Here is a 23,798-nt window from a genome sequence, read left to right as displayed (position 1 = left end):
GATTACATATCAGTCACGCAATAGACCTCTTTAGCTTAGTTTGTTTTTGTCAGACCACGTGATCACGATGTCACCCTTGAGAATAATCTCTTTAAAATTCAAAAAAATTTACTTGGTAAGGGTCCATTCTTTCGAGAACCTCACACGATCAGCATTGCTATTGCTATATAGGTCTATTGCTCAACTCGACTTGTGCTCATGCGAGTTAAATATTTTCTTAAATACCTTGGGGCGACTTTTTAACACATCGTTCGCCAGGTAGTACAACATTTCCAGGAAGTGGCTTTGAAGAAGGAACAAAACCGTTTATACAGGCGCACTGATAAGCGCCCGGAGGGAATGAGGAGCTGATATATGTTGTATCACACTGTGTTCCCTGCTTGCCACTGCACTTGGTCTCTAGCCGACAGATATCGCCTGCGAAGAGGGGAAATTTCGGCATTGTAATGTGAGTATAAGGCGCGGTGGCCTAATAGTTAGCATGCAGGCCTCCGGAGCGGTCTGGGTTGATGCACAAGCCTGGGGACTGCGTTGTGTTCTTGGAAAAGATACTTAACTCTCACAGTGCCTCTATCTTTTCAGGTGTATAAATGGGTACAGGAGGCCGGGTAAGCATCTCATCTGGGGGGAGGGGGAGGTAGTAGAAATATTCTTAGTTGCTTCATGTTACGGAAAGCGGGATGAGCTCTGGCCTGATGGGCCCCTAGACTCGTACTGTAGACTCATATATAATTTCATTTATATCTTACTAAGAAATAAAAGCTAGCTACAAGCAAACAAGAGTGGAACTATCCGACAGCAAACTGGAGTAGAATTATGCACGCGCACACTGGAGTGCTTAGGTTCCAGTCTCAAGCGGATTTTGGAGCAGGGCGTCAGAGGGCGGTGAAACGGGCATACAAGCTCTCAGGAGCAGCCTTGATGCGGAGAGGGACTGGCACTAGTCCGCGTTTCCGCTCTAGACAAGTTGTTTTGCTAAAAAATGGCGGCTGAAAAACGAAGGTAAGGTCACATTTATTGCTTTATATCATGAACACGCTCAAATGCAAGGACAAATTTAATACCTGGTACTATCCTGGTACTATCCTGACAATATCTAGCGGATGGTTTATATTTGATGTTCTCCGTGTTTGTGTTTTTAATCTAATAATATGAATGTAGTGCTGGAAACTGGCCGTCGAGCAATCTGGTGCGAAGGCCATATCTTGGCATGCCAGTCAAAAGGAAATGAAAATATACGCTTGAAATACCCAGTAAAACACGCCTTATTTCGTTTAAACTGTATATGCGAATCTATAGAATGATCTTTTATGATCCTTCGTGTTTTTTGATGTTCTGAAGTGGCAGCTTCACAATGGCGGTCGAAAGATCTCGTTTAGGTGTTGGCAGAAAGCTTTTTAACAACATCCCAGGATTTTGGTTGTAAGATTAATCAATTTTGAAATAGATATATTTAAAAGTAGTAATAATCCTGGATTAGCGGAGTGCGTTCGAGACAATTTTGTGTGCCTTTTATTCGCCCGCTTTACACGATTGACCTCCAAAGACGCGAACTCAAGCACATCGCAGAACATGGACAACTACGTTGTTTATGCGCATCCTTACTGCGCACGCAATTCTATCATGCCGCAATATAAGCGCGCGCTGATGGTCGCCGTTCGCTTGCAGCTTTTAAATGGCCGGTAACCCCCGAATTTTTTTGATGGACGACTTCCTCTTTCAATTCCCAGCAAATTGTAAGAAATTGAACAAATACCATCGAGGGAAGTTTAAAAATTTTCAATTTTTTGTCCACGCCGCATCGAATACTCACTGAATCCTGCTTTGTCGCAGCTGTTGGCGGGTGCAAATGTGTCATCGCTAAATGATGAGATTTAATTTAAGGAACGTCACTAGCTGAATCAATTTAAATACTAGATCAATATAAACAATATTAGGAATAGAAAATTGTATTTCAGTGATTTATTTGCAATATTTTTGGACGGCAAATTACAAATCTTATCTCCGCAACAAATTCAGTGACCCCCAATTTTATCACATTTCTGGCATTGGTTACTTCAAAGCGACTCACGAAATGAATCACTTGATTTCCACTTTTTTTCGAGTTAGATACCTGACTTAAACTCTGCTTCCCTGGATGATATGCTTCCCATGACATCTCGGTGTTATTTTAACGTCGGGTACACGTTCCACGCATTAATTTGTTTTAAGCAAAAATTCAAATTCGATGCCATTTTGATATGCATGAGATTGAGGCCATCTGCACGAGGTCGAGGTCACTTGTAGCAGTCCAAAAAGTCTGAAACGGTTATGGCATCGGGCGATCGATACCCGCGGGACTGAACCATTGACCAGCGGGACTGACGTCGGACAAACGACGCGATTATTATGCGTTCTCCTTCATCGAATGCAAATATTGTGCATATAATTTTTCTAAAGTGATCGATCGTAACTAAAACGGGTCAAAATGTTAACTTCCAATTTGATATGCTCTGCGGCGGAAATAGACTCCGCAAACGCCAGGAAATGCGCCTTATTTTCCACCTGGGCACCAGTAAGCCACATGGTCTGAATTCAGATTTTTGCTATCTTTAGGATGTCGCGCGCTCTTATCGCGCGCGCCTTTGAACTCAAATTTGTTTTCATGGCGCAAGCGAGCGTTTTTAACTGAAATCCTGACTTTCCACTGATGAAGGGCTGAGCCCGAAACGTTTGGAACTTTTAACTATTTTAAAGGCACTTTAAACTCATTTAGTGAGAACTTTATTATATTTTTGTACTCTATAAGCATGATGGAGTGAATAGGCTACACTTTCAAGAACCTTGGGAAAACATGTACACCCTTTGTAAGCCTCTAAAAAGCATGTTTTCACCAGTTCAGAGATGCTATTTGGAGATTGTTTAAGTTTCAACGGAACTGATGATTCTGTGCTTGCCTTGATGATATCCCTAGCCCTTTTGATCGCCCACCCACCATGGTATTGGATGGCCTCAAGCTCGGTCAGATCTACTCCCTTGGTTACGAAGTTACATTCCGGATTGGTATTTTGTGCTCGTTTGAATTTTGCACGGTCCAGAAATGCAGCAAAACGTGCTCTAAGACTATCTTTGAATGATTGTCGCAATGAGCTTCTGCCCCAACAAGATCTTTCCACTTTCCCTCAATTTGTAACCTTTCCCAAGACCTAATTTTGAAAAAGTTATGTTCCACTTTAATGGCTTTTTCTTGTTTTTTCTTTCTTTTCACCGAATCATACTGTAGAGACTAGAGAAATATTTCCGTCCTGTAGATAAATAGACATCACTTTTGCTTCTTGACCTTTCAAGAAGGATAAAATGATCCCCGCAATGACCGCTTCTCCTTCAATATTACAACTGCTATCTGCTACTCGCGACAATACGTTTACAAGTTCCCCTTCCTCAACATGTTCAAATCTCCCATCTTCACCCCCCTCCCTTCAGTTTGCTCTGTTAACGGCCGGACTTATCATCAAATCGTCCGTCAGGTCGGCGGCAAGTAACTTATCGAGGTCGGCGAAGTCACAACCCGCGGCGTCCGCCATATTGGTTAGGGAAAACCTCAAGGGAAAACCCTCAAAAATCTAAAACTAATGCCCACGCTTCTGAATCAAGGCTTTTCCGCTCGACCCCCCTCGTTTCGACGCCCTCCCTCCTAACGCCCTTTTTTGGAGTATCCATTTCAGTCACGACCGTTATTTCTCAGCTGACAGATAAAATTTGTGACCAATTCTCAATTACTATATAAATTCAATCCAGACCGTCCTTTTAACTAGAAGGTTTACACTGAAACTAATTAATTTACCTCTAACTCGAAGATCTTCCCACTTGCAGCTAAACTTTCCTCTTTTCTTCACCTCTTCTCCTTGAGCTGATGACATTGAATTAAAACAAAGCACAATTAGCCTTTCAATTTCTTGATGGAGGTGCTTGTCAACTAAAGCTTATTTGTTAGGGGGGGGGGGGGATCACGAGGTAGTTCTATGAATGAAAGCGTGAATCTTTTCATAGAAGAATATTGAACGTCCGTGACAAAGCGACAAAAAAATGTTTTAAGGCCAGTTTTCAAGGGCAATTTTAATGAGACAAATTTATTTGCTCGTGTAGATGAGAAAAATATATTTGTTAACAAGCTGGCGTGCAAGCTTTTATGTGACAAAAAAGTTGTCACATACGAAAAATTGCTCGTGTAGACGAATTGTCAAATAAAATAAAATGTGGCAAGCATATGCTGACAAATGTTAATTAGTTAGTTTTTATTTAAGGGTTTAATGATTTTTAGTTTTATTTTCATCTTTGAGCTTTTAGCTAGTTTATAACTTAGTAAATTTTTTATCACTGATGTAAATTTTTAATGTAAGTTCCATTTTATTTTCTAATAATATTTTACTGAAAAGCGTCATGAGCCATGGATATGGCGCTATATTAATCTTTTGTTATGCTGTTATTATTATTAATAGTATTATTATTATAATTATCGTGATTATAATCATTATCATTATTATAATCATTATTTCTATTAAACTGATCACAGCAAGAAACTTATTAAGATACTCCTTGAAATCAAGTGAGGAAATGTTACTTGTACCACCCAGTAATATAAATACCGATCTACGCTCGGTGATCGTGCATTCCAGTAAGCTGCACCAACGGAGTGGAATAAACTGCCAGCTGTTATTTACAATATAAACACACTTGACGCTTTAGAAACTACCCTTAAAACCTTTTTTAAATTAAGCTTTTAAATAAATTTTTATTCAGTTTTAATAATTCAAAGTCCAATGTCAAAAAGTAACCGATCGCAACCTCTTTCCCACGTTACACGGCAACTGCTCTGATGCACAACGACTGGGAAAATGGCGAGATTTGTGCAATTCGACGAGCAGAAAATCACCTAATTATTAGAAGACAAGGGGAAAAGCAACTAAAGCGAGTTAAACGATTTTAAGAGCGTATTTTCAAGAAAATACAATTTCTGAACCAGCCACAGTGGAGGACTTGGCGCAGTTTTACGAAAATTTTACGTCGAAGTTAGCAAGAACGATGGAAACCTGTATTTGAAAAAGTCGCTTTGTGTCATTAGAATTGGCTTCACTAGACATTTCAAGCAACTGTTATTAATCGACATTATAAATGACAGGTTTTAATCCAGGTAACCGAGTTGTGAAGTTTAAATCAAATTTTAAAGCGAACGTTGTTGTGTATTTGTGTACTTTGCATTCTGTGAAAACCATATTAAATTCATTTTCTGCATTTGGAGCTCTGGAAATATTTTAAATGAATAACAAATCAGTTATTGAATTCGGCTTTCGTTTGATATGAAGAATTATACTCCTCAATCTGCATAATTATCCATATCATACTCAGCCTCATCCAATAATTGCTAATTAGTTTTTAGCGGAGCTCCTTAGCGGCCCGTAAGGGCCGCAGAGCGGAGCACCATACCCATAAAAAAAACCACATGAAAAAAAAAAAAAACACATGAAATAAAATAGGAAACCTCTGCATCCGAGTTTTCATGGTCATCATGGCTAGCGGCATGCCTCGCGGGCGCGTACGGCGGCGTACAAACGTACGTACGGTGTTGCGCACATACGGGATCTTGAAAGGTCTTGACAACTCGCGCAGTACTGGCGCGAAATAATTTTGCAGTGTGAGGAAAAAAAAGTGTGAGGTCTAAACAGCTAGTCTGAAAGTTAGAACTTGAGACAAACACATTTATTTTGGCTCCTTGTTATGCCGATGACTACAAACGAGAGCAGGGTAAACTTAACTTCGAGGAAACAGGGTTTAAGCGATTTGCGACGGGAAAGAGATCGCGAGAGATCCAGAAAACCCGGACAGAAAGCAGGCGAAAAAGTATAGCAAAGCGCCTGTCGAACCTGGTAGCAAAGTAGCGAAGAAAAGCGACTAAAATAGCAAGAGAGGTGCCGAGGAAACAGGCAAAGAAATAGCGGAGAACAAGGGAACGGAGATAAAACGAGCAGACGAGTGTACCTACTGCGGCCAACTGGTGAGTACAAAACTGCAGTGTTTCCGTCATTTAATATCTCTACGTTTTGTCTTAAGCTTACTTTATACGCAAAGTAAGCTTATATTGACGGCACATTTTACTTGCTTTCGCCACTAAGCATTTGCTTGTGACATGAACAATGTTGAAAAATACTATTCCTTAAAATTCAGTTTTACCAGGTTTTACTGATCAAATAGGAGGATTTGATTATGTAAACAAATAATTGTTGGGCCTTCGAGGAACGAATTCACAAAGAATATCACTTCAACACATCTCGAAGAAAATTAAGCTTACGATTTTTAAATGCTTGTGATATGATTATTTTGTTTTACAGTGCTGGAAGAGCAGCTGAGATGAGAATAAAAGTGATGTCAGTTTGCACGAAGCACCTGGAATTTCGTTAACTCCGAGTGAAATAGATCGATTCAGTGTATGCAGTTTATTGATATTCATGATGGAGGTAAAATTACTGTTCATTTAGTCAGAGTAAATAAACTTCAGCTTCATTACTTAGCTCTTTCGTTCCCAAATATATTAAATAATCCACTTGTCATGTAGTTCTGTTCACTATTGAGCGTTCATGTGGATTACATAACAATGTCAACAATTTTGAGATTTTGAGGTCTGTTTTGCTGGTTTCATTCAGAATGTCAACAGTAAATGTTATATTTGTCATAAAAAAATCACAATCTTGTTGTGGAATTTGGAAAATGCACACAACAAAGGTTAATGACTACTGGAAAACTGGAATCTTTGTGAGTAAATTCATGCCATTTTAGACACTGTATGCAGCTGTGCATGCAAACTTATTATTAATTAAATGTGTATCTTTAAAAATCTTAGTATTACTGTTAAGAAAAAAGCTTTTAAGATGTGGCAATGTTTTTCCTATGCATGTACATGTATATATAGGGGTAGAGGGGAGGGGGAGTATTTAAAGGTCAAACCTTTTAAAGAGGGAGTGTAAGGGTTTGCAGTGATGCTTTGAGTTTATTAAAATATCAGGACCTGAACAATCGATGGAATCGATAATCGATGGCAATCGATAACAATCGATGACAATCGATATCAATTAATCGATTGATATTGATAATCGATGAACAATCGATCGCTAAAGTTTTTGTGATTATCGATTGTCATCGATTATCAATTTCATCGATAATCGATGACAATCGATCAATTAACTAACATCGATTTTCATCGATTATCAATATCATCGATTACCAATTCAATCGATCATTTAACTGCCATCGTTTTTTATTTGACTAGTATTTGATAAATATGTTTACTTTAAAACACACGGTCTCTCTTGTATGTTATATTTTATTAGCAACAACAATGATAACCTTTCCAAAAAATGTCAATACAACGAGAAACTTACTAACTTAACAGTAATAAGGCAATAATTATTTAAAACAAACGTTTTGAGCTTAAGTCTTATTCGCCTCCATCAACGAAGCGTACGCTTTTCGGTCTGGTTTGCTTTCGAACCAACTCCTGGCAAAGTAAATAGAAATCGCAACTTACAGAATTCCTCGCTGTCTAAGTACAATGTAATTTTTCTAAAACTCTGTCTTGTAGTCCATAAACATTTTCTCGCTCGTCCGAAATATTTCAAATCAAACAGTAGCAGAGAGAACTCAAAAATACGTCGTCCGTACGTCGGAACGAAAACGAGACAACAGTGGGAGTCTGGTGATGAGTTTCGCCTGTCACGTCCGCCATTTTTGACTCGGTCACGAATAATGAAGTGTCTTTGGAATTCTAGCGCTAGCAAACAGTAGGAAACTCGAATGAAAAACAGAAACATTAAAGCTTATGATGTAAACTTCATCTCAATGGAAAGGAGCTTTATTATTTTTTTTTACAAAACAACATATGTAAGTATTTACTTCATGCTTCGGATTGATTGTGTGTTTAATGCCAATCGATGGCAATCGATGAAGTTCGCGACCACCAAAGTGTGATTATCGATTGATCATCGATTGGCCGATGCCAATCGATGCCAATCAACAGTAATTAATCGATTGTCATCGATTGATCGATTGATTTTCCGATCATCGATTTTCATCGATTGTTCAGGTCCTGAAATATTTACAGTAGAACCCTGCTAACTCGAACTCTGAAGGGAAACGAAAATGAGTTCGAGTTAGCGGGGTTTTTCGAGTTAGCGGGGTTGATTGAATATTTTATTTGCCAAGTTAATAATTGATAGTTTACTGATTTTTAAGCACTTCAGTATACAGTACTGTGCAAATTGAACTTATCTTGCCAGAAACTCTAAAGCGACCACACATTCTTTTGTTAAGAGTGGAAAATGACTGTCAAATACATGATCTGTTCATTGCTATAATCAATGGGCAACCGTTGCGAGTTGCAAGTTCTGGAATTCGAGTTATCAGCGTAAAAAGTTTGACCCAAATTTTGTTCAAGGGAAACAAAATTTAGTTCGAGTTAGCGGGGTTTTCGAGTTATCCGAGTTCGAATTTAACCGAGTAAAAATGACTGAAAAGTGGGGTCAAATCCAAGGGAAATGGAAGTGAGTTTGAGTTAGCAAGGTTGTTCGAGTTATCCGAGTTCGAGTTACCGGTTTTTTTTTCTGTAGTTGACTTCGCAGTTATCAGTAAAAAAAATAGTCTGTGCTGATACATCTCTGTTAAATATATAAGGTATCCTTTCGCATCCAGTAGTTTTGCTTCACTTTATACAAGCTTGCGTTAAGTGTTTTGTTTTATAAATTATTGATTTTCATACCAATTAATCAATTTTAATTTAATCTGTGGCATTTGACTTTTTTCAGGGTTAACATGAATTTCAGAATTTGCAGAGCCACAGACACAAAAACAGAATGTGGACAAGGACATCAAAAGAAAACAGGAAGGATTAAGATTATCCAGCTTGATGTTTGGGTGTCTTCATGATGCCATTTTCAAGAGACTAGTAAATTACATGTAAATTGAAATCAAGAAAAGCTGCAAATGAGCAAAGTTTATATTTTAAATGTTAACGTATTTACAGTGTACTTCAGAAAACAACTTCTTGATTGACCTGTCTCTTTCACATCTTTTTAGATGTAACAAGGGCATTATGAAGTGATCTTTTTAAGAATAATTTATGCAGCCAAAACAGTAACAGCAGAAATGAATGGGAGTTTAAAATTGCTATTTTCAATGTTTTGGCTGGTAAGAAACCACATGTGACCAAGCTAAAATATCTTTGGCCGGTTAACATGACCTGTAAGTGTCCAAATATTTTGAGCCCTCGACTACACAGGACTTACATGTAGTTGTCTAATTACTGTATATCATAAGATCTTTGGTTGACCTTGGGGGAGGTAGTGGAGGTAAAAAGCAATGTAATAATTTGAATTTGGATTGGTAATGCTGAAACTGGTGTAATTCTTAAGTATAGAGGTTAAAATCGTGATTGCAAGCAATATGCAATACCAATTTCATTCTTATGTGTTGTATGCTGCGTACAATTTATAAGAACAGCTATAATGTTAAAATTAGTGAAATATTCTAAAGCCAGATTAAATTTGCAGTATCCATTAGGTACCATGAAGCAACCAAATTGTGACTCATTTGCTTACTTTGTGAACTTCATGACGAATGGGCAACATGACTCCACAAAAATGTGTACAATAAAGCATACAAATTTTTAAAAGAGCAGTCAAAGTCTTGATGCTTTTTTTCTTGCATAGTTTTATACACAAGCAAACATGATTCTATTTTTTCTGCGTAATCAAAGAACAAAACTGAGTTTGAGACACACAAACAATATTCTATCTTCCCAGAATTTTTGTTTTTTTTTTATTTCTGTAAGTGAAGTGAAACCCCTTAAGAGGAAGGGGACTCAAAAAGACATGTAAAAGTAAAAAAGGTGCTATCATCCTTTTTTTTTGGGGGGGGGGGGGGCGAGGGGGGTGGGATGGGGTTACAGAATGTCCCTTCTTTGCTTCCAGTTAGTTTCACTCCGGTTTGCTTGTAGTTAGGTTCACCCCTGTTTGCTCGCAGTTAGCTTTATTCATCCGGTGTGCTTGGGATTAGCTTTCACTCTAGTTTGCTTGTGGTTAGCTTTCACTCCGGTTTGCTTGGCATTAGCTTATGGCAATATGCTGTAAACCCTTTGCTTCATGTATGACCTCTGCCATTTCCATTCAAAATTAAAATATAGGCAAATAGTGAAAATAAAAACAAATGAATGAATGAAAAAAAGAAAATTAACCATATTCTTAATGTAGATGTATATTATTTCCTATATACTCTAAATGTTAAGTGCTTTGCTAATTTACCACGTGATATGCCTATCTACCCCAACATGCAGCCCTACTACCCCCTCCTTATCTTCGAAGGTTACATAATTACCCGTTTTGCAGCATAATTTCCCATCCAGACTTCTGGATCATAATGCTGTCGGTGGAATTAAAACGTTTTGATTGATTTTGTTTGTTCTCGGCTTATTTGGTGTTGCTGTATACGGTACTCCCATATAAGGGCTATACGGGTATGTGCTGCTCAACAGGGTGTGCCTTTTGCCTCTCTGACTCTGAAACAGGGTATACAAATCACTCTTTTGACTGTGGAACACTATCAAGTTTAGCTATGAAAATCCGCTCCTCTCATTGGTTTTTCTCCAAGCCACAGACAAAGTCAAGTGAGCGCTTTGTGATGTACGCTAGTGTTTTTATATCTATCTTCATATATTTTTCATTGTGGATATTGTCTGGAACAGGGTACCTATTTTGCACTGTTTGTCTGGAACAGGGTCGCAAATTGAGCCGTTTTTCTCTGGAACAGGTCCAGAGTCTCAGCGACTCAGTGGCACACCCCTTGAGTAAATTTTAGGGAGTACCTCTCCCCCCCCCCCCGGGACACGGTAAAAAAAAGTAAGTAACAATATTAAAATTTATAAAAAAAAAATAAAACGAATATTATATTCTTAGCCTTAAAATTGTACAATGGCTTGAATTCAGGTTTCAATAAAGTGCAAAATAATTAACTGGGGAGCTCCGCTTTTAGGCTTGCCTAAATCTATATATTAAATAGTATAGTGTAAATAGTTTTTAAAGAGTGTAAATAGCTTTCTTAAGTTAATTTTAATTGTTAATCTTAGCTCATTGTAAAGCGCAACTGAGTATTTTTTGTGCTATATAATTAGTAATTATGTAATGTAATAAGTAATTATAATGATATAAATGTTAATTTTTATTATTATGTTGTCCCCCAATCTCTAGCCTACGTAGGACGCGTCTGTGTACTTTTTTCAGCGCGTTTTGTGCCCACACTAGTAGTTTGGAGAAGCAAGTAATCACAAGTGAGCCACAGATAAAGAAAAATTTACATATTATACTTACGCGTATAAAAACTGTTCACCCTGTACGTTGGATTATTGTCATTTATGCCCAAAAATGTTCCATTAAGGTACATTTCGTGATTATTCGGTCCACACTTAACCTTTACTGATTCAAATGGCATTACAACAGGATCATTACTCCTCAAGCTGTCTTTTCTTGGTGGCAGATCTATAACTATGTCTTTCCGATGATTTTGTTTCAGTTTGAAGTAAAAGTGGTCATTTCCAGCATATTTAACGTCGCTTGCTTTTTCGAGGAACTTCCCTTGTACGCGGGGAACGAGGTACCCGATGTTCACGTCTATTGCCTCACCTGCAGTGAAGAAAGAGTCAAAATCAAATAATATTTGACAACTGGGTTTTGAAGTCGAGGTGAACGTAACAGCGGCAGAAAATTTAGTTATCGAGCTGCGAAGCGGCTTTTGTTTTACGTAGTTGAGTTAACTATGGCATGTTTCTGTTGTGCAGTTTTAGGGAAGGCATTGCCCATTATTTCTTGTATTTAAAGCTCGCCAAATTTGTTTTTTTTAGCCATTTTTGTGATAAGCGTTCTTCCACAGAACTTGAATTTTAAACTGAGCGGCTCTTGCCTTAATCATTTCCCATAAAAGCTACATAGTTTAAAGGCCTGGCGACACGGAGACACAAGTTGAACACTTTGTGTCTTCTTGCGTCTCAGTTTAGCATGGACTTGCGTGCACTTGCGTTGACTTGCGTTTACTTTGAGTTGAGATCAAATTTGCACGCAAATCAGGGCAAGTTTTTCACTGTTTGGCTAACCAACGCAAGGCAACACAAGTTTTGCTGTACTGAATTGCAGCGCGCGCAGAAACATTGAGGTAGCTTTTTTGACAACTTGCGTGCACTTGCGGGAAAGTTTGCGACTCCGTTTGGCCACGCAATGCAAGCCTAAACACAAGTTTAACTTGCGATAACTTGCGTCCACTTACGTCTCCGTTTTGCCAGGCCTTTATTATAAAACAATTCGATACCGAGAAAAAGTTACTGCTTTTCGCAAAAATGGCAGTGATCATTTGCGAAAGGGAAACGTGGCAAGGCAAGGGTGTATGTCTTTTCCTACAATGGTTTGTTTCAGAAACTCATGAGGTACAGCTAAACTTACCATTAACATAGACCTCTACTTCACAAAGGGTCAGTTTTTCTTTTTTGTTCAATATGATGTACACGTATTTGCCAAGCATTGGTTCAGCACAGCTATACAGCCAAGGTTTCTTGGGCACTTGAAGACCTTGACGACACAGTGGGTTTCGTTCACGGGCCACGCCTTTATGATCACCTGCAACAATGAGAATAACATGGTGTTCTTAAGTACAGCAATCCCTTTTAGTTATGTTGTGCGTCGTAAATTGACGTTGAGTTGGCATTTTTTAGTTCAACGATGGGAAGTTCATTATACACATATTATATTATATTATTAATATTATATTACCTAAATTATTATATTATATTACATAGCCCAAACCTCGTTCCTCGAACGCCCTAATAACATAACACTAGAAATAATTGGAAATTGGGGGATTGCGTTTGAAAGGGTGGGGTGATAAGTTTGTGTTTGTGTGTGTGTGTGGGGGGGGGGAGGGGAGGGGGGTGTGGAGGCAGGGAAAGCTGGATGCAAGGGGTGGGATGTATGGTTTGATATGTTTTCCTGTTCTCTAGATATTAAAGTTCTGTTTGTGATGTGCAAACTACAATGAAAAGTCCAGGCCGAAAATGCATAACATTGGAGGGGGGAGGGGTGTGGGCGTAAAGGAGGAGAAGGAGGAAGATGGTGGAGGAGGTACTTTATAGCGCCTCTACGGAAATAGAGCCCCTACGGAAATCATAAGGTGTCTTACCTATTCTGATATCAACATCATCTAATGTTTTATGGTGCGGGTTTCTCTGGTTAGCAATGAGAACTTTCTCCACCCAGAGACTCTTTCCTAAATCAACTCGCCACCACTGGTTATTCGTGTAATCTGTCTGAGAGCAGCTCTTATCTTCGACTTTGCCATTCCTGTCTCCATCTACAGCATTAGTAGCCGCATATTTCAGTTCATCAGATGTGGAACTTTGAAGGGCAGGTCTTCGATAAGCAACGTTCACCAAGTTGGACGGTAGGTCTATCATTAAAAATTCGAGAACGTTGTGATTAAACATGGAATGTCTGCGTGAACAAATTATTGTGGAAAATATTGAAAAAAAAATGTATGCAGAATTTACAACGTTATTATGTAAAAGTTTTCTTATCCCTCGGTTTGGTCAGTTAAATATCTGGGCAAATTTTAAATTAAAGGGGCTACGTCACGAGGATTTAGCAGATTTTGGTCAAAAATGCTCTGAAATTAGTAGAAGCCATTTAAACTCGAGGAAGTCATTATCGTTACACATTTAAAGGAAGATATAACCGTAATTTTCAGAGAGAAATCGGAGCAACGGCTAGAAATATCGACTTTTGGAGACGCGTAGAAACCATTTGAAATATTTTAAAAGTGGTAGTTTCTCTTAAAGCGGTCCATCGCATTTCGGGTTCGGAAAAAGGTTTTCCCTCAAACTTTGCCCAGTGAACTATCTTAGGTTGTAAGTAAATGCAACGACTTAAAACATATTTTTTAGAGCTCTCAACAGTGAAGGCTGCAAAAGGCCTAATTTTGAGCTTGGCCAGAACGAGAAATTTCATAAGTTGACGAGCTCGCCGCTCAAAAAAAAAACAACAAACGCACCAAATTATTATTATTATTCCTAAGTTAAGTGGTCCTTCAAAGGTTGGAAACGCATGTTAATTTTGATACATTTTGAAAAACGGGTCCGTGAAAATTTAAATATCAGCAACCGTTAGATAGCTTTTTGTAAACATGCAAAAGTATGTTGTCTTCGCCGGCCTTTATTTCACGAGTCCAGACCAGACCATTCTAAATTCTAACTGAATCCTACTAAACAGATGTTAGGAAGCATAAAATACAAAAATACCTTGCACTTTTTATCTTCCTTTGCCACAGCGACTTCGAAAATTTCGTGCTTATGCAAGTAAGTAAGCTCATTTGCATAATGTGTATGAAATACTCGCATAAGCACGAAATTTTCGAAGTCGCTGTGGCAAAGGAAGATAAAGCCTTAAGCCTTAATTTTTTGAAATCGCAATCCATTTCCATCCGAGCCATCCGTAACCAATGACGCTTGTTTACAGTTTCAATTATCTAATAAAGCAACTGTTAATACTGACTGGACCATTATTTTATATTTAGGTTTCTGACGACAGAAATATAAATTTTGGCTGTATATAAATTTGGTAAAATCCATGAAAAAGCCCCTTTAACTGATTTGCAAAGTTCGAATCTAAGAAACAAACTTAAAAATACATAGTACCTTATACTATATACAAGGCTAAAAAAGAGTTAAAATGGTAAAATTAATATGATAAAACCAAACGTTTTCGGCTGTTTGCCATCATCAGGGTTGAAGACCCTGATGATGGCAAACAGCCGAAAACGTTTGGTTTTATCATATTAATTTTACCATTTTAACTCTTTTTTAGCCTTGTATATAGTATATATTTTATAAAGCGAACATTATGGACACATAGTACCTTATTACATGAAATTTTTGCGACACGTTAATTTCGCGATTTTGCGAAAATTTTGTATTTTGAATCACTTCACAATTTCGCATTTTTGAGAAAGACACAATTTTCATTTCCTCATTAATGAAAAAATAAAGTCAAAATAAACAAAAAACAAGGGTGGGACTAAATCTCGGCAATAGCTACAACAGAGCAGTTAATGTCTACAAGTAGGTTATGCCTCTAGGTGCATGAGTAATTGTTCTTGAGTCATTTGACGACAACATCCATTTAGATAGATAATTCCTTCCTTCAGTGGCACTAAACTTATTTTGCTTAATTATTGACATAATGTGAGTCACTTAATTTTCGCCTCATGTTATGTTCGCGACACTTATTGTTCGCGTCACTTTAATTTCGCGATTTTTTTGGAATCGCGACATTCGCGAAATTAAAGTGTCGCGAAAATTTCATGTAATAAGGTACCTAGTTTGGTATCTATCTTCGTGGGACACAATAATGGAATAATTTAAGCGGCCCGTGGTTCGAGTCCTAGCCAGGGCACTGCGGTGTGTACATCGGTAAGACACTACTCTCACAGTGCGTCCCTCAACCCATGACAGGTGTATACACAAGTACCGACGAATTTAATGCTGGGGGAGAGGGGGAGGGGGGGGGGGGTGTAAGGTGGTAACACTGCGATGGACTAGCATCTTATCCAGGGAGGAGAAGAGATACTCCTGGGCCCGGTTGTTCAAAACTCCGATTAAACTAACCAACGATTAAGCCTAATCGTCGATTAAAATCCCTAACACCGGGTTAGCTAATCGGTGGAATCGAGAACGTTGTTCAAAGCCCTATTAGAGGCGTGATTAGTTAATCGCCGATTAACGGTTAGAACTTGGTGTAAAATCACTTGTATTGTCTCGCTTATCGACGATTAGTATCCCAAAATGCAATTCTCCTTGAGTAAACACTGCGATGGTTTCCAATATGGCGTCTGTAGTGTCGCATGTGGGAAAAGGAAAACAACTGTGGCGACGTAAAACTAACTGGTCCGATTCAAAAATAATCATGTTTCCACTCGCATTAAATCATAGCGATGACTAGCATTTGAACAATTGGTTTCAGAGCGTGACCAGGCTTCGTAAATCTTCCTCTACGAGGTTTGTAATTTACTGGATGCAGGATGTAAGCGATGCAAGCTCATTAAATTATTTATAGACGCTCTGCCGAAGCAAGACCGTAGTTCTTTTTTTTGTATCGTATTTATTGTTTTATAAAGTTTAACATAAGGTTAACACAGAAAAGAAATGTACAGCAAAAAGTAAATAAAACTATTTAAACGACAAAGGTCGTAGTTTTTTATCGCAACAAGCCAGTATGGTATCGTTATATTGAAAACTTCGCAGGCGTCTTTGTCTCACAAACAACAAGTCCGCCATTTTTTCCAGTTTAATCGGCCGATTAGTGAGTTAATCTTCTCCCGGAGCAGTGTTAAATTTAACCCTTAGTTTAATCGTTGATTAGCGCTAATCGGGCTTCGAGCAACGCAATCTAATCGCTGGTTAAAATTTAATCGCCGATTAGCATATTTAATCGCTGATTAGCACTAATCGGAGTTTTGAACAACCGGGCTTTGGTCGTTAAAGACCGTTTAAAGCTACAGAAATCGGCATCCGGCTAGATGGGTAGCAAGGCTCAAACGCAAACTTTTCCTACCAACACCATTAAAAATGAAAAGCAAATGACAAACATATTATTAACTTGACTTAAACGCTTTGATTTGCATTTTACTGGCAAAACTATTCATTGCGTGATTCTATTTGAAGTTCATTTAATATGTAGAATGCTAGTAAGTTCATATGAAGACAAAGGAGGGAAGGGTATATCTGGCCTTTTACAGTATACAAACTGCATTTGAAAATATGAATGATAATTAGCTCTTCACATCTATAAAAGCTTGAAAAAAAATCATGCTCTAACAGTTTAAGTTTTCCAAGTTACATTGCAGCGTTACTCACGTTCACAGATATAACCATCCCCAATGTATCCTGTGTTACATTTACAAACTTTATCGCCTTTCTTGTCCCACGCACAATCTGCATTTTGGCCGCAACGTTTTTGTTCTTTACTTGTTTTGCATTCAACATTTCCTGTAAACAGGACAGCAGAAAGACAATACACATGATTCAGGTGGCTACAACACCTTGGAAAATAACAAGCATTATAGTAAATGCCGCTAATTGCAAACGTTTTTTAACTAACAATTACAATTTTAAAACAGTAATAAAAAGCAAACACAAGGAGTATAAAACTAAATTGAACAAACAATTTTAAGTAGTGCACGATTGTATTCATCTACCCAACATCTTTATTACAAGTGGCAAATCAAATAGAACTTAACACGACACATAAGTAGAAGGTAGAGCGGGAAAAACCCGCTATTGATTTATTTGCGCGCATATAAATTTCAATAAATTGCAGGTTAAAATAAAAAGCGAAAAATCGAAACCTATCCTCTACAGTCATCTATCATATATCCAGACATTGTTGTTTGAAGGGCCTCTTTACATGAGAGTTTCGGTTTCCCGAAACTGGTGTCTGGTCATTTTTCTGTTGCTGTCTACATGGTTTCGTCCCGGGATGAGTCACCGGGATGAAACGTGACGAAAAACGCCATGTAAACAGTCTTTCCAGGATAAAATGTAAAGTAATATTAGCCCGGGTGAGATAAATTCAACTCGGGCGGGACGACTTACGTCCCGGATTCCCGGGATGAACACGCTCATGTAAATAAATTTCTTTCGGCTTTTTTCTCGGCTTTCATGTAAAGAGGCCCAAGACACAAATATGAAAAAATAAATAAATAAAGAAAATCAATCGCGTCTAAACAACCCATTTGAATGACATATATAGAAATCAAACCAAACACATAAGCAATGTTTGCTTTTAACTTAACGTCAAACGTTTTTTTAGGTTAGATTTGATCATACCATACGATGTTTGAGAAAGTTCAAGCAGTACAAGAAGAAGTAAAATTCCAGCAGCAGCTCTTTTACTCATCATATCCAAAGCCGGTTTTGCAACAGCATCGCCTTTACTAGAAACACTACACCATGATCGATTGCTGAAAACCGTCTTCCAAAGTCCACTTGCTCGGCAATTAAACTTATGACGTCAAAGTAAGTGTATAATTGTCGCAAAATTTATAACGCGCGCGCTTTGCTGGGTTCGTTTGTGCGCGCGTCAGTTAAAAGAATCAAACTGGCTTCGCTTTCTAAAAAAGCTAATGTAACTCTTCAAGAGAAGGAATCGACCTATGTTTTGACTTGTTGTGGTGACATCAGAAACAGGCCAATCAGAAGCGGTCGTTGCCACAGGCTTGGTCAACATTGTAACACGATCTGACAGAAATCGGCTGGATGAATAAGGTTCAGCGTTGTTCAATAATTGATAATTTCTCAGTCACCTCAGCTGCAGTGGATTCGCTAGTGACTCTTCGTGCTGTTTTCCATCCCTTTCAAGATCACAACTTTGGCCAGCGTGAAGAAGTGTTGGATTCACCAGTTTCAATAATAGAGACTGTTACTCAAAAACGTCTTTAGAAAAGGAAAAACAGCAGCGGAGTGAGTATTCATTTTTAGCGACGAAAATAAGAAAGGGATTACGCATGTCTAATTTGCGGTTGCAAACTTTGGAACATTTTTAGATTATTGCCACTAAATGAGCAAATTGCAAATCACCGTCGGCAGAAGAATTAAAACGTTATTATCATTTTAATTCTTTCAACCGCAGTTTAGATATATGATATCTTTCATATTAACCCTCGGACGTACAGACTAGTTATGCAACGCTTTCGAGTGGTATACTTAAACATTATTCTATGAGCCCGCGTTGATACGAGGTGGTAAATGGCCAAGCGAGTTGGCTATAACGAGTCGTATCCAACAAGGGCGAATAGAATAATTGTTTTATTAAGGTCGCGGGGGATATATACAGCATGAATAAATTCATGAAGCGAAATTTTGCTTGACCTGCATCTTTTAAAACGCTTATTCCTCGGCTGTTATGAATGCGATTAAGCTCAAATTTTAAAGAGACATAAAGTAATGATAAAAGATTATGTATGTCATCTTTTATTTGGTAGATTGTACCTACGGCGATGTTATAGCCACGATACTGCCAAATTGGGAAGAACATGATTTCGTGGCAGAGTTTGTAGAACGAGTAGGAGACAGCACACTGTGATCTTGTCAAAAACTAATCAGTCAATATCTCTAGAGTGTCATAACAGAAGCGGATTTTTTAATTTAAAGTTTTCCAGCAAGTTATGGCGGTTTAAATGCGCAAATTTTAATTGAATGCCTTCTACCTCTTTCTAAAAGCGCTCTTTTAAAATTCCGCCTCTGTTATGACACACTACAGTATTTCTAGTTTACCTCTCTGCAGTGGCAGCTCATGAAGTTCTATATCCGCGCTGAATTCTCTGCCACAAAATTGTCGGAAAAGTCCAAACTTTGAGATTTCCGAAAGTGTCCCGATCAAAAAACGGTTTCAAAATGGTAATTATGGTAATTATATTCCACGCTTTTATGATGAGAACAATGCGTTTTCAAAGAGATAAACTATTCCAGGCGCAAACACATGAAATCACGCGCGCGTGCTCATATTTTTTATGCAAATATCTTGTCGTAAAGTTCTCGATGTCAGTCGTTGAACTTCGTGCATACGCTTTAAATAAATGCATAATGATGAGCCTAAGGTGTCCCCCGCGACCTTAAATTCTTCTTTAAGTTGAAATCGGCTGGACATTTCAGTTTGATGTAAACGAAGTGATAGTATGAGGGGGCGGGAAAATTTGTGGCGTGGTGTTCACTTCTTGAGTTGAATGAAACACACGAGTGAAGCGAGCGAGAGAGTTTATTTGCTGCTTTTCTACTTTATTTACTCGCTCTTGTAGTGCGTTGACAAGTATTATTAATTAAACTTTTCGCATCAATCCTTTTGTTTTGCGAAGTTAATTTTACTATGGCATTTCTGTGGTTTTTCAGTGTAGGCACTGCTGATTATTTCTTGTTCATAAAGCTCGCCAAATTTGCTGTTTAACCATTTTTCTGATGGAACTGTCGCTTCCTGCAGAAAAAATTTCCGCTAAGCGGCACTTGCCGCACTCATTTCCCATAAAAGCTTGTATATGCATACCGAGAATATATATATATTTTTATTTATTTTATGTGCCCCCTATTAGTAGAGTGTTTCACTCTCGGCTTGAATTGCTCTGACACATTAATAAAGTTGTTGATTGATTGAATGATAAGGTCAAACATACGTATACGAGCTGATAACCGGGATTCAGTGAATCAATCAGAAAGCTAGAAAAGAAATATTCGAGGTTGATCTTATATCCAACAACCACGAGTGGAATAATTGTTTTCCACTAGTCACTTGTATTTTCTCGGTATGCATACGAGCTTTTAGGCCCTTGCAGAAACTATGATATGTTTATCATTTGTCCATGTTATTTGACGTTACCATGGCAACGTCATAAGTACAAACAGGTCTTGCCCCAAAATCGTCATTTTAAACATTTTTCTATATTTTTTTGGGTTTTTTTGAAACAAAATTGTACGATTTGATTATTTTTACATTCCATAAGCATTCTGGTTCGATTTTGTGTTAATTTCTGTTATTTTCTGATTTTGTATGAAAATGGTGAAATCCAAGATGGCGGATCCAAGATGACGGCTACAATGACGTCATATGACTTCGCAGCCAACATCTTGTAGAAAACGCTACTGGCTTTCTACTTAATGTAAAATGATTTCGCTGTGCCTTAATAGAACGAAAACTCTGGGGAGGGGTTCCATCCCCCCCCCCCCCGTACAATGGTAGGGTATGAATTTGCTTGTACGTAAGATGAGATAAGATAAGATAACTTTATTTATACACGGTTTTTCCATCCGTCAATTAAGTCATTGGACTATCTACCTATCTAACTAACTACAAAAATTTAATAACAACAAATTTAAAAAAACAAAATAAAAGAAAGGTCTGCTTTTCATGGACGCCGTGTCTTAAATTTACTTAAAATTTAGATATTACTTTAAACTGTGCCGACTCAATTTAGATTTCTCGCGGTTAGACCCGCGAGAAGAGGGTACCGCGAAAATCTGCAAACAAATAAAATTAACTTAATTCCCATAATATCCAGAAGGTAGTTTTCTTTTTCGGCGAGGAAATGAATTGTCATTTAAATCATTATAACACAGGAAAATTTTTTGTCCGCTTACGGTTGTTTAAGCATCTATCTATGTTTCTTTTCCTTTCCACAGCAGCTGAAATGAATTCGAAGTCAGATTTTAATAAAGTTTTTTTAATTTAGAAGCAGCTAATAAATGTCCCGACTTTATTGTAAAATTAGCAGAAAATTTGAAAGTTGGCTTGTTTCTTAAAAAGTTATCACACAGAAGCATAGATGAGGCTAACAAAAACATATATGATTAAAAGTGGCTAAATTTATTCAGACTATCCGGATGCTAATACCATTCAGAATGACAATAAAAACACACACGGGTACTCAAATGAACGCTCACAGAATGAGGCAAAAATGACAAAAAATCACAGCATGATTGAACAGATAACAGTTTATTTTACTGTTATTTAGCTCTTCAGTGACAGGTGAACATAATTAAAGCTTCAGTTCGTACAGTTTAAATTATAAAAGTGATGGATATGTAATAATGTATATCATGGAAAATCTGTTTCACACTGAAGGGTTTGAAAAAATCATTTCTTTCGATCTTAGATACAAAAGCATAAAATTTCTTGGTGGCATCTTTTTATTTAAGATTTTTGACTGAAAATTATCTTTTATATTATACCAGCAAAAACATAGAAGTAAGGAAAATATAAAAAACAAAAAAAGGAAATACAGAAGAGTAAAAAAAAACGCCAGGTATTACATCAGGGGCAGGCACCACAGCAGGGCAGCCGTGAGAAGCGCAGCAGAAGACTGGGGAGAAATTCCTGATCCATGCAAACCTGCAATGATGTCATAACAGAGTTAAAACTCTGGAGTTGTAAACTGATGATGTCTGATTTGTGGATTAAAATTTCCCTCGGACATACGAGGCAACAGAAGCCAGTCCCCTCCCTTGAGGTTTTCTCGCAATTATGAAAAGAAGATATAGTAGTCATACATCCCTCGAAAAATGTTTTGACCAGACAACTAGTAGCTTGCGTAGCAGGCGCCGTAGTTTCGAGCGCGCGTATGGGAAACGCAAAAGGCGCATGGGGGCCACGCGAGGAAAAAAATCGTCTCCTCGATTTTTTCTTGTGCGGCTTCCTCACAATCAAGCACTCTTTTAAACACGCTAAAAAAGAACACAGACGCCAGCTACGTAGGCTAGACAACTAGGTGTCCAGGATATCTTGACGTTTCCATGACAACGCCATGCGTCATAATTACAAGTAATTCTGACCAAAAATCGTCAATCCAATCGACATGATTTTGTATCAGTTTTCGTTAATTACAGACTTTCTCAGAAAATGCTGCAATTCAAGATGCCCTATTTAAGATAGCTATTCCAATGACGTCACAACCAACAAAAGTTATGTCATCTTGTAGAGTAAACTAAGGTCTTTCTACTCAGTGCAAAATACTGAGAAACCTTGGGGTGGGGATTTTACCCATCCCCCTCCCCTTGTACTACGGTGGAGCTTTGAATGTACGTCCGAGAGACGTAGTGTAACATGTACCTAGCTTCGGGAATTTTGATTGTCTAACATTATTGACACGTTTTATTAGCTGTATATTAAGTGTGTACTCTAATTAGCTTGACTAATATGTGACCTTTTTCTACATATATGTTTTGCAAGAGAGGCTCCATTTCAACTTAACTTAATTGTAACTAGTGTTTGCCACGCCCTTACTTGCTTGACACTTCCTGTCCAACCCAAGAGAAAATCCTGTTTCGCAAAAGCACTTGCCGTTTTCACAGTACGAGTTCTTATCACACTCTGGAACGCAAATTTCTGTTGAGAGAAGAGAAAATTTTCTAGTTAGTTCATCATTTAAATTAAAACCTCACAGAAAGTTTCTAGTTTTAAGCAAATGAAAGATCATCGCAGTAATGTACTCAACTTAAGCATTTGAGAAAAGCAATCCTGAAAAAAATTCAGGCTTAAACGGGAATCGAACCCATGACCTCTGCAATACTAGTGCAGCGCTCTAGTATTGCAGAGGTCATGGCTTGTCAGGCTTGCTTCTTCTTCTTCTTCTTCTTCTTCTTCTTCTTCTTCTTCTTCTTCTTCTTCTTCTCAACTGCTTAAGTTGAGTACATTACTGCGATGATCTTTCATTTGCTTAAAATGTATATCCGCAGTACAAATATATGAATGTCATCTATTTATTTCAAAAAGTTTATAGTTGTTAGTAAATGACATGACATCAATGCATTTCTCTTGCAGAAAAAAGGGTAGCGGTTTATAACAATAAGTATAAACGATAGAGTATAGCGACGAGTTTTAAAGAAAAGTGTAAAATTGCCCTTAATTTAAATTGTTCCTTCGAGTTATGGGAGAACACGCGGAAGAGCAAAAACTGCACCCAACATATTCCTGAGTTAACACAGAAGCCTTATCAGAAGTTATTTCATTAGATTATGAAGCTTAAAGGGACTGTGTAACGTATCTTAGTCAATTGTTGCATGAAAAATGGCCGACAAATTCAGTGAAATATAAAAATAACCGCTTTAAACCGTGAAGGAACATTTCAATAACACAGCAAATACAAAAGAAGGTACGGATGGCCAAAAGTGAAGAAGATTGAAACGGATTGCGATATGGGTT

At 37.9% G+C, this 23,798-nt stretch overlaps 2 protein-coding genes and 1 long non-coding RNA gene across 10 annotated transcripts in view; 1 reads left to right on the top strand and 2 right to left on the bottom strand.

The window, feature by feature from the left end:
- Window positions 1-18,117, bottom strand: part of LOC144658099 (uncharacterized) — a 131,070-nt gene extending 112,953 nt beyond the window's left edge. For 4 of the 6 annotated variants that reach the window (XM_078518428.1, XM_078518430.1, XM_078518427.1 and 1 more), the window contains exons 1-5: window positions 17,942-18,116; window positions 16,970-17,101; window positions 13,243-13,509; window positions 12,510-12,683; window positions 11,388-11,699 (exon numbers count right to left, since the gene is read on the bottom strand). In XM_078518428.1, the coding sequence (XP_078374554.1) occupies window positions 11,388-11,699; window positions 12,510-12,683; window positions 13,243-13,509; window positions 16,970-17,101; window positions 17,942-18,014 (958 nt within the window). In that variant the 5' untranslated portion in view covers window positions 18,015-18,116. Of the gene's footprint in view, window positions 1-225; window positions 418-3,823; window positions 3,890-11,387; window positions 11,700-12,509; window positions 12,684-13,242; window positions 13,510-16,969; window positions 17,102-17,941 lie in introns of all 6 variants that reach the window. The other 2 variants (XM_078518429.1, XM_078518426.1) reach the window with 2 other exon arrangements.
- Window positions 7,775-10,473, top strand: LOC144658405 (uncharacterized). The gene is made up of 2 exons (XR_013571696.1): window positions 7,775-7,911; window positions 8,832-10,473. It is a non-coding gene; the product is annotated as an uncharacterized LOC144658405 (long non-coding RNA).
- A 3,330-nt stretch (window positions 18,118-21,447) lies between the features above and the next one.
- Window positions 21,448-23,798, bottom strand: part of LOC144658130 (uncharacterized) — an 80,621-nt gene continuing 78,270 nt past the window's right edge. For 2 of the 3 annotated variants that reach the window (XM_078518472.1, XM_078518473.1), the window contains exons 16-17: window positions 22,881-22,982; window positions 21,448-21,989 (exon numbers count right to left, since the gene is read on the bottom strand). In XM_078518472.1, coding sequence (XP_078374598.1) covers window positions 21,907-21,989; window positions 22,881-22,982 — 185 coding nt within the window. In that variant the 3' untranslated portion in view covers window positions 21,448-21,906. The remainder of the gene's footprint in view (window positions 21,990-22,880; window positions 22,983-23,798) is intronic. The other variant, XM_078518471.1, reaches the window with a different exon arrangement.

The sequence above is a fragment of the Oculina patagonica genome, chromosome 6 (assembly GCF_052425735.1).
Source record: "Oculina patagonica isolate OP01 chromosome 6, crgOcupat, whole genome shotgun sequence".
Lineage (NCBI taxonomy): Eukaryota > Metazoa > Cnidaria > Anthozoa > Scleractinia > Oculinidae > Oculina > Oculina patagonica.
Note: the sequence above shows the minus strand (reverse complement) of the source record. Positions and strands in the feature narration are given on the sequence as shown.